General features: G+C 41.5%; 1 protein-coding gene across 1 annotated transcript in view; it reads right to left on the minus strand.

The window, feature by feature from the left end:
* Positions 1-1,371: 1,371 nt before the first annotated feature.
* LOC146377083 (pituitary tumor-transforming gene 1 protein-interacting protein) overlaps positions 1,372-15,263 on the minus strand; it is a 16,591-nt gene continuing 2,699 nt past the window's right edge. The window contains exons 4-7 of the mRNA XM_084943819.1: positions 11,987-12,092; positions 10,802-10,867; positions 5,777-5,823; positions 1,372-1,733 (exon numbers count right to left, since the gene is read on the minus strand). Coding sequence (XP_084799945.1) covers positions 1,684-1,733; positions 5,777-5,823; positions 10,802-10,867; positions 11,987-12,092 — 269 coding nt within the window. The 3' untranslated portion in view covers positions 1,372-1,683. The remainder of the gene's footprint in view (positions 1,734-5,776; positions 5,824-10,801; positions 10,868-11,986; positions 12,093-15,263) is intronic.

Here is a 15,263-nt window from a genome sequence, read left to right on the forward strand (position 1 = left end):
GAGGAGTCTGATGGTCATTCCCAAGCACGGCTCTGACATGTTAGCTCCCCCGCTACAGCTGAAACGATTGGTTCATTAGGTTTAAACCCCCAAATTTCATATTATTTAACATTATATAGGTATAGTAGCAATAATGCATTGAGAAGGACACTGCTGTGAGAGTATGTACTAAACCATGTGACAGGCGCCGAGACTAATATTTATACATTTAAGTCACGGCTCCAGGTTCAACCCACCACTTCAATCTTAATGTTGCGTTATTGAACAGAACCCTTCAAACATTCAAAGAGCAGACGTAACATCATCTTTTACATTTGTTTCCGCCCTAAATCGTGGAGTCATATTTGATTCAACTCTGAAAGCTAACAGATCGATCACACAGCTAAACTGAGTTTCATTCATCTCTGTATCGTGTCCAAAATCACATCGGTTGGGTGTCTTTGTGCTTCAGGCTTGCAGAATCTTTCCAGTCTTTAGTCACTTTAGAAAACTACAGCACGAGTAATAACGTAGATCAAAAACAGGCAGAGAATGTAACTTCCTCATCACCTCACTACACTGGTATTACGATAAATCTAAATCCACAATGTTTCTCTACAAACTGTTGACTGTTCTCGATCCAGAATTCATGCATGCACACTCTGCTTTTCCTTATTTTCTGTCATGTATTTATTGTGGGTAATCTTCAGGACCAGGGCTAAAAGTTTCAAATAACGAGGTCAGTTTTTTCTACTCTTGGGTCTGTATGGTGTCAGAGCTAAGAGGTTGTTCACTGTTCAAACCTGTTTCTGATGGACAGAAGCTCAGAATAGTCAACATGAAGAGAATGGGAGCTAAAACAGCTGAACCAAGGACTGTTAATCAACAATTGCTAATATACAAAAATATTTTGAACAATCAACCCATTTTTAATGTGGGCTTTGAAAAGTGAATATAAATGCATTTGCTTTATTAAAATGATATAAAAGTGAGAGGTTTAGTGTCCTCAATTTTGCAGTTTTTAGGCTCATCATTAATTATTTTATTTCAGCCTTGATAATCAAAGGGTTAAAGTGGATCATCTCTGAAGTGGGAGAACAGAAGTGGACGGAGAGGAAAACAACATTTGTTAACATGGTCAGTCCAGCTTTGAGGCATTTTAGTTTCACATTATTAAGCAGACTAGTGGGTGCCCGACTCGGAGCAACATTCTCCTTCCCGATGTTTTCAATTAAAAAGTTATCAGAAAATGACAGAGGTCAGCTTGTGCTGTGGTCTATGAAAGGGCTACACTCAGCAATTTATCATGCTCTCCCTTTATGCACTCTCTCAGAAGTTCATACATTTAAAACAAAAAAAGCTTAAAGAGGTTTATTAATGAATCGAAACACACACAGTCATCACTGTTTAATCAACGTATGTACAAAGTGCAAAGATTGATGTGAGAGTACAACATTTAAAAAGAGAGAAAAAAGAAGGTTTGCAGAAAGTTTAAAAACAAGATTTAACAACTAAACACACACGACTGCCTTCATAAAGAATCACAAAGCTAAACTAATTCAGAATATTTTCAATCAGGTTTGACGTCTGAACGAGATCACCGGACAGCTGCTGCTCTGCAGCACTGTGTGGGAGAAAATCACTCCGAGCTAAAAGCGAAGCCGTGAGAGCCGCGGCCCGTGGACGTCCTCCATTGCAGCTGCTTTACTCGTTCTCAAACTTGCTGTACGGGTGGTCCGTGTCGCCCATCAGACCTGCACACACAACGTGGACACAAAATGAAAACAGACAAAGTCATGCTGGGTCAAATTCTGCTTCACATTTTCCAGAGATGCTTTGGAGGAAGCGGTTGCCAAATGTACACCGCATCAGTCTGAGGACAAACTGGGAAATCCATCCCGGATATTCTGTTCACGCTGATGTTTCATTAACAATGAATGCAGTATCATAGCATGTGCTGCTAAACAGCCATCAGCAAGTTTTTCATACACACGATCAATGGAATTATTTATTTCTATGGGCAATGAAAACAACTGCCCACCTTATCAATTTTGTAACAGTTCCTATGGACTTTTATTAACTGCATATTACTGTGTGTGTGTTACTTGACTAGAACGACCCCATGTCACTGGCAGACATCTTTGCTGATGTCTGTGGTTGTTCTGAATCGGTTTTCTCCTCCATATCTTTGCCGTTTAGAAGGATGTCTGTACTTAGTTAATTAATGTTATCATAAAACAATGTTGTGTTGACTAAGCCATGAGACTGGTAGCTAATAGGCACCAACATAACAGAAGAGTGAGCAGTTTGGAGGCATTTCTTCACATGTTTGCAGTCGTTTTTGTTTGAAGCACAAACTTTGATGAAATGATTTGGCTGGAAAGTTCAGAGGATTCTCTCCCGCTCGGCTTCCCAATATCCCTCATGTTTGGTCCTGGCTTTTTTGTTCTCGTGATAACATGTTTTGGTGGAACTTTACATGAGAAATGCAGCAGGTACGAGAGGGTGAAAGGAGAAACTAGCACGAGCATTAATAACAGCAGAGTGCAATGACGGCTCACCTAAATAAGCCCAGTGCAAGTAAACAGGCTCGCTAATAAAGTCATTTTCTTGCTTTATTTATCTCTGTCCTGGTCTTATTAATTATTTTACTCAAGTGCAGGTTACAGTATATTTCCAGATGCATTTCTTTCTTACCTTTGGTTCAGTTTGAAAATAAACATTTCAGTCAGGCCTGCTGTCGTCTTACACACAAACAAATGATTCCAAGGCTGACTGAAGAAAACAGCTTATTTATTCAACAATGGCTTCTGAGGAGTACGTGGAATAAGTTGGATCAATGCACCTCTAACCTTGATGAAGGCCACAAGCTGAAACTCAGAAGTTAAACTATAAAGTTGTTCTTCATACTGCAAGTGTTACTGAGGTTTGAACCTGCACACAGTTCTCCTGCAGAGCCTGAACTTTCCACGTCCACGGATCAATACACATTAAAAGGGACACTCTCGCTGCCACTAACAAACTGATTAATTGATGGCAGTTAGTGCACAAATACCAAACACTGAATGCGTAAAGCATTTCCAACTATTTCAATATACGAGGAGCCTTCTCCTGCAGAACGATGCCGTCCTCATGTTTAAGCACATTATGGCCACTGTTACTGCATTTTGGGTTGATAATGTAACCTGGTGGCACTCCACTGCTGCTGTTTGTAATTTTTTCTTTACATAAGATTCTGATAATAATGCCAATATAATAAGCATGGTGTGTCTTTATAGTCGATGCTCGTTTTAAGCGTGAAAAGTTGATTTCATTCATGATTAAAATGGATTATAGGTTACACGGGCTATTCTGACAGTCTACAGCCCTCTAATTACTGGACTACATAAATGGCAAAGTAATGACTTTAGGTCCTAATCATGCTTTATTGCATTTCCACAGATTTAACAAAGTCAGTTTGCACCATCCTCCTGGTGTGAGCAGGTGAAGCAGGGTGTTACCCCAGCAATGTTTCCCAGCTCCTCCCGAATCACTCCCAGGCCAGACAGGATATATAACCTCTCCAATGTGATCTGAGTTTAATCCTCAATGCTTAGACATCCTGATCAGCTGCTGAACCTCCTCAGCTGGTTACATTCTCGAATGTCTAAAGGCTGAGTCGAGTCCTCCTGGAGACTAAGCTGATTTCTGCCATTTGTATCCAACCTCATTCTGTTTGTCACTGCCCACAGCTCATGACCAAGGGTGCAGCTGGGACGTAGACTCAATGCTGAAACTGAAAGCTCTTTTTACCAGAGCGGTCCACTACAACACCAATCTGCCAGACATTCTCACACTCTTCCAGTAGACGAGGGCTTTTTGAAGCAAACTGTGCAGTGATACAGGATTCATTTCAGACTTGAACCAAAATAAACCTCCATAGCAAGAAACTGTACAATAGTTAATGCTCATTCACCGTCATGCTGTAGAACTGTCTAGAAGTCTAGTGTTCACAGTTTCGTATTATTGTAGAGCCTCTACCTCACTTTATAAAACACCTTGAAGCAGCAGCTGCTCCCTAAAAATAAAACTTAACTAAATGCAGGCTATGACAGAGCGCTGGGGTTAAACTGCAAAAAGTGAAACGTGTAATTCAAATCTGTGCTGTCTTGCTGGGATATTTTCAACTGGTAATGACAAGAGATCATTTCCAGTTTTGCTGCATAACCTCCTGACCCACCCTCAGGGAATCTTCCGCTGTGTCTGATTTCAAGGAAATAAGAGGATGTGGATTATAGTTGTAGAGAACCAACCAGACCAAATGTGAAAGGAGAGCAGTCTCTACTAAAGCCCCTGTGGAAGGAAACTAATGAGAGCTGCAGGCCTAAGAAACAGACCACCATCCATCACTCTGTCGTGCAGTCGTTACACTCAACCCACATAACCTGACATCTTACTACAGTGAACGGATGGACAGACACGACGCACGGACACTCGAGCTTCTCCCACATCTACGGAACGAACGAATGATTCTGTCTTTATCGAGCCTCTGACAGGCCAATCCTTACCGCCCACTTCCCTGCAGAGGGCAGAGCGATGGATTAGAATCAGTGCATTGGTTGGAAATAAATAGAAAGCAGTGCTGTGTGATGTTGATACTTCTTCTATACTTTGCTGCAGCGCACACTCGTAGTTTGCTCATGACTCGTTTATTTTTAGAATATTTCCTGTTTCACTGACAGCTAAAATGCTCTGATTAAGTTAAAGCATGTGGCAACAAATGCGAGGTAGTGATCAGGTTTTAAAGTTTGACTATTTTTGTACCTTCAGCTGCTTAAAAACAGATTTTATTCCATAAACATTTCAGTCACAACTATGAGCACTGGAGAGTGGTTGTCATATTTTCCCATGCCTAGCAGGGACCGCTACTTTAACTGCATACAAACACGGAGATTAAATTAGCTCCACAAAAAATAGGATTTGCTTTTAGGTCATCTAAAACTCCTAGCGTTTAATTACAGCACAGCTCAGGCAGCCGTTTATTACACACAAACGTTTTGCTAACTAAACTGGCAAAGCTTCATTTGAGTTCATGGATCATGAAAACATTCAAGCTTTTATTATTGCCACTCTTATTGATGACACCAGCAGCTTATTCATTATTATGATGCACTATTGTGTGCGGAGTGTGTCATATCTATTGTAACACAACTGAAAGAACAGCATTAATACTGAATATCAGTATAATAACGATGTTGTCCAGCTCAGCTTTAGCCCATGTTAACTGGTGAAGTGGTGAGCTAGACAAATTAGTATGGCAGCGAGGAGAAATGCCACATTCCTGGGATTTTTGTAGGCTCTTCAAGTGAGGGATGGTCTCATGTTACATTTTGTACAGCCGTTAGCGATAGAAAAAATGTGTTTATTTAATAAATAGGAGATAAGTAAAAGATACTGACAGCTCCCCCAGCCTCCTAGCCTATGCACCTATGGCATCAATTTGAAAATCCTACGTCGCCTAGTTCATGTACACCTACAGTGTAGGTTGCTTGGGGACGAAGCATATTCTGTTGAATAATGTATCAGTGGCCCAGGGTGTGGAAATCAAAGTCACTGACACTGAAAAACTCTTAAAATAGTTAAGCATGCATCAGAGACACTGCTGACACACACAGAACAGAGAACACAGAGCTGGCTACTCTGCGTTAGACCTACTGATCACCTCACCTTCAGTGTACATCAGAGAGGGCTGGAAACAGTCTCCTACACTATGATCAAAGAGAATGAGCTAAAGTCCATATGCAAAGTCTATACGCACCATACTTCCTCCTGATCTCATCGTGGCGTGCCATTCTCTCCACCTTCCTGTAAAAAAAAAAAAAAGTAGAGGAAGTTAGTCAACAGGTCAGGAAGTATTCACTCTGTTAGTGCCAAATACACTCCAGAGAAAGACAACACTCTCAAGGTAGAGAGCCATCATTCAACTTTAACTGGTCCTCCATATTTGGATACAGCTAAGTATCCAAACTTTAATGAAACAACATGGAAATAAATGACTGCAACACAGACGTCAGCTGTAATGAGACAATGGGACACTCAGTGAATCCTGAATACAACTCTGTGGGACAATTCTGAAATGCTACAGATGTCCTGCTCCCGACACCAAATCAACAGCTGGACTGAAGAACATTTCCTGCTCCTTAAAAAGTCTTCACCCTCGTCCTAAGTTCTCTTTTTATCTGCTCTTCACATATTTGTCAGACATGTTTCTGACAAACCCAAACCTACCTGGCCCTATGTGAAAATACCCCGTCTATCCACATCTATATTATATTTAGCTGGTTTATCTTTGTCTAATGCTCAAATAAACAAGGCAAGGGACAAATACTTTTTGGCATTGTTGCAGAGATGCATGTCAGAGTAAAGGTTTACAACAGTGTCGGTTGCACAGCGGCAGACATATGCACTCATCCCAGTCTATGTTTAGAGTTGAGCAACTATGTTTTTTTTGCTGGGCTGCAGTAGTCATAGATAAATGTGGTATTTGTTCAGTGCTCTGGAGGGTCAGTAACTCTGGACTGAGCTGTTGATGAAGCCGCACTGTTGTAAAAACTTTACACATGACTTGCAGGCAAAGTCTGGGAAAAGTTACCAAACTTTTTCATTAGATTCTGGAAACTTTTGGTGAGTCTGTGCAGTAAATTTAGGTTCTGGCTCTCTGCCTGTTTATTTGGATAATGACTGATTACCTGCTCACAGGCGTCACCAACAAGGCTGCTGAGCACTAAGGAGGCAACTCCGAGTTCAGGTGATGAATGCCATTTCTCCACTGTGTGTTAGTAGCTATGAGTGTTTTTGGCTCTACTGTTGACTCCAATGAAAAACAGATTTTACAGAGAACCATGACTGAAATAGTGGTGATTCCAGAAGTTTCTGCAGCTTTGTTATTTTAAAACAGCTGTATACATATGCACAAGTTTACAGAGCAAACCCATCAAGCACTTCTACTCGCCAAGAAACATTTAAGCTACACTGTACCACAACATTACAAACAGCCAGTCATGATATGTGGGCACTTATGCAACCATCAATACCTAATACCCCCAAATACTTATTATGCACGACATCGTTTAAACAACATTTCAATAAGCACAATAACATTCAGCTTACCAAGTAAGAAAAATGCATCAGTTTGCACTCCTGGCATAAAAATGTTCCTAAATTTTAGCTGACAGTGACTCATAGAGCAACAGGCCTGTGGTAAAGCTGCTCACTCAGCCTTTCTGAGGGGCAGGTTTTGTGTAGTGGAAGTCCAGAGGCCTCACTTCACTTCACCTCAGCTCAAAGACACTGGTGTGTAGCAGTCGCTGCTTTATTGCTAGGTACTGATCTGTGAGCAATCAGGTTGGTTAAGATGTGTCTGCCATCCGTCTCCCTAAGCCACGCTGATGGCCTGTGTGCATCGCACTGACACGTTCACATTCCCTCCACATAAATATGGCTACATTCAACATGTTGGAGGGAAGATGGAAAAAAAGGGAAAGTTGAAAGAACGTGAACGTGAGTACTGAGCTTGGCTCACTACACAGACTAAAGGTTTTGAAGGTGCTCGACTTCTCCATCATGACAATACCACTCATAATTTATGAAAATGGGATACTATAAGCAGTGTTGGGGAGTAATGGAGTACATGTACCGCCGTTACGTATTTAAAATACAAAATATGAGTAACTGTATTCCGTTACAGTTACCGTTTAAAAAGGTGGTATTTAGAATACAGTTTGGCTATGTCCTCTCTATCTTTGGTAATGCCACGCCGGTGGAAACCCAAACAAAACACGCAATTAAGAGGCTCAAATGCCCGTGTCTCAATCTCGCGTCTCATAATGACGTGAAGAATTTTTTTTTTTTAATTATTTAATATGAAGGCAATAGCAGAGTGTTACAGGCAACGCCCTAAAGAATGTAGCCTGATGGGCAGTGTAGTCCGTGCTGCAGGGAGAATGGACTGCCATACCCGTGATGTGTCTGTGAGCGAGGGAGGGAGAAAAAGGAAAAGTACGAGTTGTCACGGAGCAGAAACGGGAGCTGGAAGCATGTAAATATAATAATAACCACTGCAGCCAAAAAGAGTGCCTGACGAGCCCAGTTGTAAGTAAGCTATTAAGACTCGACTGTACGCTGTGTTCCTGTTTTCCTCTGAAACAATAAGTTCCGTTGGAGCAGCCTTTCAACGCCTCTCTCCGTCTCTCGCTAGCAAAGTTGACCCAGACAACAAAGTAAAGCTAGTTTTCGGCTACGAGCCCGACACGAACCCGACGTATTAGCCAGAGGTCCCTTTACTACGGTTCGGAGCCGCGGACCTGTTTTATATACGAATAGTTTTCTATATGAGATCGCTGCAAAAAGTGCAGCCTTACCTAATGTCCACCTACTGTGACTCATTTATATTAAGATTTAAACATCTAGTTGGTGTTGGTATGGAGCGTATCCTTCAGTAATAAATCACACAGCAATAATACATTTATGTAATTGTAAAAAGCATGATAATATATTAAGTAATCCGAAGTATTCCATTACGTTACTCTCATTGAGTAACGTAACGGAATACGTTACAAAATACATTTTAGGGCATGTAATCTGTAATCTGTAATGGAAAACATTTTAAAAGTAACCTTCCCAACTCAAGTTCAGTTAAAAGTTAAGGCTAAAAGAAACTTTCAGTTATTTGCGCAATCTAAGAAAAAAAATCTACTAATAAAAAGGGAACTACTTTAAATTTTTGACGCCTGAGAACTTCATAAATACAAAAGATAATAAGAAACTTTCAAGGCTGAAAAACACCTTCAGGCTGTGCTCAGACCTGCAACCAACTTCATTTTGCACCTGCTCCAAGTGTCACAAAGCCAAATTCTCTTTTGTTCTTTGAAACAATGTTTCTAGAACCATCTTTGAGCATCAGTATCATGCCATATCACAGCTTCAATACCCTGGATGTGTGATCAGTTTAGAAAACATGCATTTTGGCTATACTTAAAGAGTCACATCAACATGAGATTAAAACAAAATTCAAACTGAATACATGGCATAAAAAAGCCTGTGTGTATGATTTCTTCTCCAGCTGTTACCATGACTCAACCAAGGAGCATGGACACAAATAATGGAGTAACAGCTGCGAATTTTGGCCCATATTCAGTCCATATTATCATCATAGATACATGAAACTGTATGTGTTACCCAAGCATCATGTCAGTGGATTACAATGAACTTCTCACATAGTATTGTTGTGCATTAAGACTTGACACATTACAACAGTTTGGCTAATTGACAAGCTAAACCAGATACAACCCAACAGGAACAGATTCTGGCTGTTAGCTGACTTTAACATAAGCAGCCTGAGCAGCATGTTACATGGACATGCAGACTTCTTAAACAGCACTGAAACAAGAGGTTCAAGAGATACTTATTAAAATGATTTAATAATTTAGCATTTGATCAGATACAAAATTATAATTAAAATTCTTAGGTAGCTCTCCTGCTACATCAGCATGTGAAATATGAAATATATAGCTGCATGGGTCGAATCCCTGTAGAAAGAGCCGCCGACTCCCCGGCCCGCCTGGGCTCGGATGACGATGGCTGTGTGCTGCAAGCTGACTCTCCGGAGGCCAAGCAGCACTGTCTACAGGCGCTAGTCTCTCTTAGGATGGGTCCAATCTATTCCGAATGTCCTGTTGACAACATGAACTGCATCTATGTAGGTCACTGCACTAACTCCAACTTCAGAGATTTGATCATGCTCACTGCAGGAAACCCTGACTCAATTCTGCGGCACGAGAGAGAAGAGCTCAGAGGTCGGATAATTCGTTCTTTCTCAAACACACGAGGCGCACAGTGAGCCACGATGTGCCCAGCACGCCGAGTGTGATGATAAACCACAGTTACTGACCATCTTTCAGCTCGACTGCCCTGCTCACAAACATATCAGCCAGCTATCCTGGCACTGGAAGTAAAGGAACAGAACAAGAAGAGAAGGCTGAAACATTTATGGGGTGCAGGAAGAGGGAAGCCTTTCGGGTCTGCTGACTGCTGGATGATTCTGTTTCTTTGACTGGTAGTACACAGGATGTAAACCAATCTATTTATGAGCACATTACCATGAAGCAGCTGCCCAGCTTTGACAATCCAATTGGTGTTCTGGGACGACAGCAGAGGAACCCGGAGCTTCTCCTTTGGGACGCGGACTTGCTGAGGCTGGATGGACACCAGTTGCTCGATTCCCAAACATACAATGAACTCTTTTGTTGGGGGATGATGAACTGTTCTGTTTTAGGACAATTATATCCAAGTCCTACTGGGATATGCTGAAAGGCAATGCCACCCACCACGCTGACAGAATAGGATTCGACTCTTAGGTGTGCGCTTGGTCTGAGATTTGAACAAAGTTCACTTGATATAAAATATATAACAACTTGTTGTGATTAGCATCAAAAATGAAAGACTGTTCATTTCTTTAAAAGCGAGCAAGCCAACAAATTCAGCAGAGGATCAAATAATTACTTCCTTCACTGGGAAAACAGTGCAGATGCAGCAATCTGGTGACTGAGAAAAACACTGCAGCAGGGTAAAGGAAAACAGTGACCTCTAAACATGTACCTGTAACTTCGTGAGTACGTGTGTAAATATTCTGTAAATAACGAGCAGTGTTTGATCCAGAGAGGAATGACACAGCAAAGATCGGTTTGGAGTTAAATGCAGAGAAAGAGGCTCCTGTGTTATTGAAATAAACACCGTTGCAGACACTTCCAACCTGTGTAGACTAAGGTGTGAGTCTAGGTCTCACCGTTCTTCAGTGCGCTGTCTGATCTCCTCCCTCCTCTTGGCAGATCTCTCCTCTTCTCTGTCAAACCTTAAGAGTGATGGAGACATGAAGGCAGCATCAGAGTCACTGCTCCTCGTGGAACCAGAAGATGACAAAAACACACTTTGGATGTGACAAATGACACGCAGCTACAAACTAACATTAGCTTTAGGGTTACTCTGATTGAAGTTCTATGCATCATTTATATAAGACTCATGAAATGTGTGCCTGAGTGCAGAGAGTGTTTTCTTTTTATGTTCCACAATGAAAATGCCAAATACAAAAGAAGGTTTAACATGCACAAAGTAAAATGCTTGGAGGCAACCCCAAAAAGAGTAAAAAAACCACAAACATGACTGTAATTACATTAAATTAATATCTGTGTGCATAGCAGTAATACATGTGAGCTTTCCCCAATTTTTCAATCACATGATAGACAAGAACGAGATTCCTGCACCCACAGGACTGCAAGTGAGTGACAGGCCAGACTGTAGCGGACTGACTGACATGACATTTTCACCCCCCCCCCTACAGGAACAACAGTGAGAGCATGAAAGGAGCTCTACTTTGATTAAAAAGCCAAAATAATGTTTGCAACAGCAACAATGAGTTGCACCTATACAGGACATGGGTGAAAACCACTAAAGCTTCCACATGAACCATGAAACAAAGTGTGGACTTTGTGGTTTGACAAAGAAACCCCCTCCGTCTTCACTTTGTAAAGACAGTGGTAAGATGCAGTCTAAAGACTGAGGGTGAAGTAAATACCTGAGCACAGATAACATGACTAATCAATGAATATTGACATTATCGTAACATGTGAGCAACCTGGGTTCTTTAGAGCTAGCAGAAGTAGGGATCTTTCTGGTTTTCTTTCACTTGTTTCCTGTTTTTTCTGCCATTATAATGAGCACACAACTGTAAGGAAGTAACTGTGACATCTACTCCAAACTGTTCTGTGTAATCCATTTCAACACTACATGCTGTGTTTTCCTGGATACAGCTGTTGCTTTAACTCTATAGCAGCCCGTGTGAGCCTGAGGTGAAAAGTGCTCCCATGTAGTGCTCTTTCACCCCGAAAAGCATTGACCCACTAAGTGCTTTCATGCGTCTGACACAGCTTTCTAAAACTCCTGTTACTCAGTTACCTCAGACTTGTAATGTTACCTTGAAGGGCGCTTCTTGCAGCAACAGCAGCAGCAACACACGGCAATGGCGAGGAGAATGACTCCACACACCACAGCCATGGAGATGAGCAGGGCTTCAAAGTTCACTGAAAAAAAGAGAATTTATTCATTTTTCACAAGAAGATATTCTCACTGGACCACACGATAAAGGCATCACACGCTGCCGCTGTAATGACAATGTGCTCTACATGTGTGTCAATGACACCACCTGCTGGCTTCTGCAAGTTATTGCACTGCAAACATGACAAACCACAAACAAACCTCTCACTTTCCAGAGAAAAAGAGCACAAATGACTTAACCGTATGGAAACTGGTTTTGTACTGCAGAGGGAGGGATCACGTCACCCCGAAACACTGCCAGAGTGGTGTCCACATTTTGCTGTGTCTTCTCTTTTCCTTTTACAGGACAAACCACAGCATGCACGCATGCGCAGCTGTGGCCTAAAACTGCTCACGTTTCTGTGTCTGCTACTGGAGCTCAGTGTGGCATCTATCGGGGCTCTAAACCTGTGATTTCTGAGGCTGGTGACTCGGATGAATGGATCCTCAGCAGCAGAGGGGACTCTTAGTCTTCCTTTCCTGAGGCGTCCTCGTGTGAGACAGTTTCATCGTAGCACTTGGAGTGCAGTTGGAAAAACCAACTGCACTCCAAGTCCCATTTAAAGTTTTAGCAAAGACTGACCGACCCTCAGCTCTTAATGTAATGTCGTTTCTCTTCACTTAGGTTGGTACACAGCTGATAGCTGAGTTCTGCACAACACAACTGATGGTCCCAACCCCATTAAGAAGGCACGAAATTCCACAAATGAACCCTGACAGGCACCCCTGTGAAGTAAAAACCATTTCAGGTGACTGCATCATGAAGCTCATTGAGAGAAGGCCGAGGGTTTGTCAACAAAGCAAAGGGCGGCTACTTTAATTCCATACTTTGGACTGGTAGTGTATGTTCATAACTCAGTATTTTTCATGTTCAACTGTAAGTAAAAACCAGATGTGACATGTCACGTGTACTTTATTTACACCAGAGTGAACAGACAGAATTTCCTTCCATCTGAAAATGTACGTGATACAGAAGAGCTGCCAGCTTTCAACAGAAAGTAACTACCACCTACTCAAATGACAGCATGTGTCGACTCCATACACGTGGAATATTTACACATTATATTCAACAACATTTGCCTGATGTTAGTGCATCACATTTAAATGCTGTGCCAGTAGCCGGCCCTTTTGCACCCTTTTGGTTTTATAGCTGTTCCCGATTAGCAATAAACTGTTTGCATTTACACAACTTTCTGTTTGCTACCAGTGAAGTTTGAACACTGACACACCTTACTGCTCCAGTAGGCTCCGTGCGACCGTATCAGTTCTCTTGTTATTTTTAAGACTGAGAAAATTAATAACAGAATTAACAATGTTTTTTTTCCTCATCTGTACTGAATATACATTTACATTTTCAAGTAGAAACTGCTCCAGCATTCAAAGATTTTTGACACTTATGGGTTAGGCTCTAAAGACTAATTGCACTTTCACCAATGAGAGTTATCAGCATTAACTCTGGTGAGGTGGAACATACGTCACCGAGTTGTCTCCACTACTGTGACTAAGAGCAGGGTCTCAGTCATATTTCCTGCATGGTGCTGCAGTTGACTGTGAAAATTTTATGGGTATTTAATACACATAACACAAGCCGGTTTTCACATATGATTTGTGTCAGTTGAATATCAGTTTTAAAGTCTTATAGAAACATTAGGATTGATTATACAGGTCATGTTAGCTTGGTTACTTCGCTGTGGAGACTCGGTCTGTTTGGCAGTGTCAAGCTAAACGTACTTTACTGTGTTAGGGAGAAAGAGAAAGATCATTTACTTGTTAAGTTAAAAGAACGGTGGTTTATTTCAGGGGCCAAACATTTGGCAGTAAAATAAGGCAACAACATTGCGCTTATAATTTATAATATTCCAGTTGAATCCTGCTACGCTTAAATTTACAGTTCACTTAGCTCTCACTGTAAATAGATCCCCTGGCGATAAGACAGGCAGTACATTTCTGTGCTACCTCTGTAGTGCTTTTATGCTCACTGAGCATGTCACCTTTGATTTAGAGCCAAACACTTCTGCAGGACTTTATGTAAATGTCTAGAGCCAGGACAGCCTGAGAAACCTACTGCGTCTGCATCTGTGGTACAGCTTCAACAAAGAGGTGCTGGGACACCCCTGATGACATATCAGGACAAATTCAGAAAGGTATGTGGCAGAGGAGCCGGAGCACCAGCCGAGAGAGCGGGGGAAGAATAGGCGAGCCGTTCTGTGTAGCTGTGGGACCGACTGAAACATTTATAGAGGAATTTCCAGCACAAAATATAAAAACCACGCGGGGAATTACAATAATTAATATGCAGTGGGAAAAAAAGAACTGCTCTGCTGAAAAGTAAAACATTGTTTTGATTTTATAAAACACTTTTTATTTAACTGGGCAGCGAGTTCCTGCTGATGCTGCTGGACATGGACGTACAAAGACCCACGTGTATGTGCCTGGCTGAGCTAATCGATTTATCCACAATATTTGTAGTTAATGTTGTAGTCAGCAAAGCAGGACTGTGGCAGGTTCACTGCAAAAAATTCTCCTTTAGGTTAGAAAGTATAAAGGGTGTCAAAAAGTAGTAACTTAAAGTATGAGAAAAGATTAACTGAAAATGAATCTAAAGCAAAAATAACTCCTGTCAGTGTGCGTGTGGGTTTGTTCTTCCTGGTTATGGTAAACATATGTTCCTAGGATTGGTGTGTCTGTTGCATATTATTGCTGCAAATGCTCCTGCCTGCCTACAGAGACAATGGATAACGTCTCTTGTTGAGTACAACGTTTTCCTAAAGAAACAAGAGGAAGCAGAGGGAGCAGGTGGAGTGAAGCAAGAACGATGTGCTGGATCTGTAAATGCACCCACTACAACTGAACTGACATGAGAGGAACAGAAAGTGTTGGTGCTACTTTCACACCGCTGCATGCCTAATGATAAATCCCTCCCCTCAGACCCACCGACATACAGGAGGTCATTTTAGGTCGCACATCTGTGAATATAACAGGTTGCTGTTTTTGATGAAGAGCTTTTGTTTTTATGCTTTAATACCCTCTTACCTACTTTTTCTTTTAACACGTAGGTTGAAGTGTTACATTTCCAGCATACTGAACACCAAGTTCCTCAAATCATTTCCCCAATATGTATGTAACTTATTCTGTGTCAAATGAAACACAAATGCAAA

The sequence above is a fragment of the Perissodus microlepis genome, chromosome 11 (assembly GCF_051167445.1).
Source record: "Perissodus microlepis isolate ML-2025 ecotype Zambia chromosome 11, ASM5116744v1, whole genome shotgun sequence".
NCBI classification, from domain to species: domain Eukaryota; kingdom Metazoa; phylum Chordata; class Actinopteri; order Cichliformes; family Cichlidae; genus Perissodus; species Perissodus microlepis.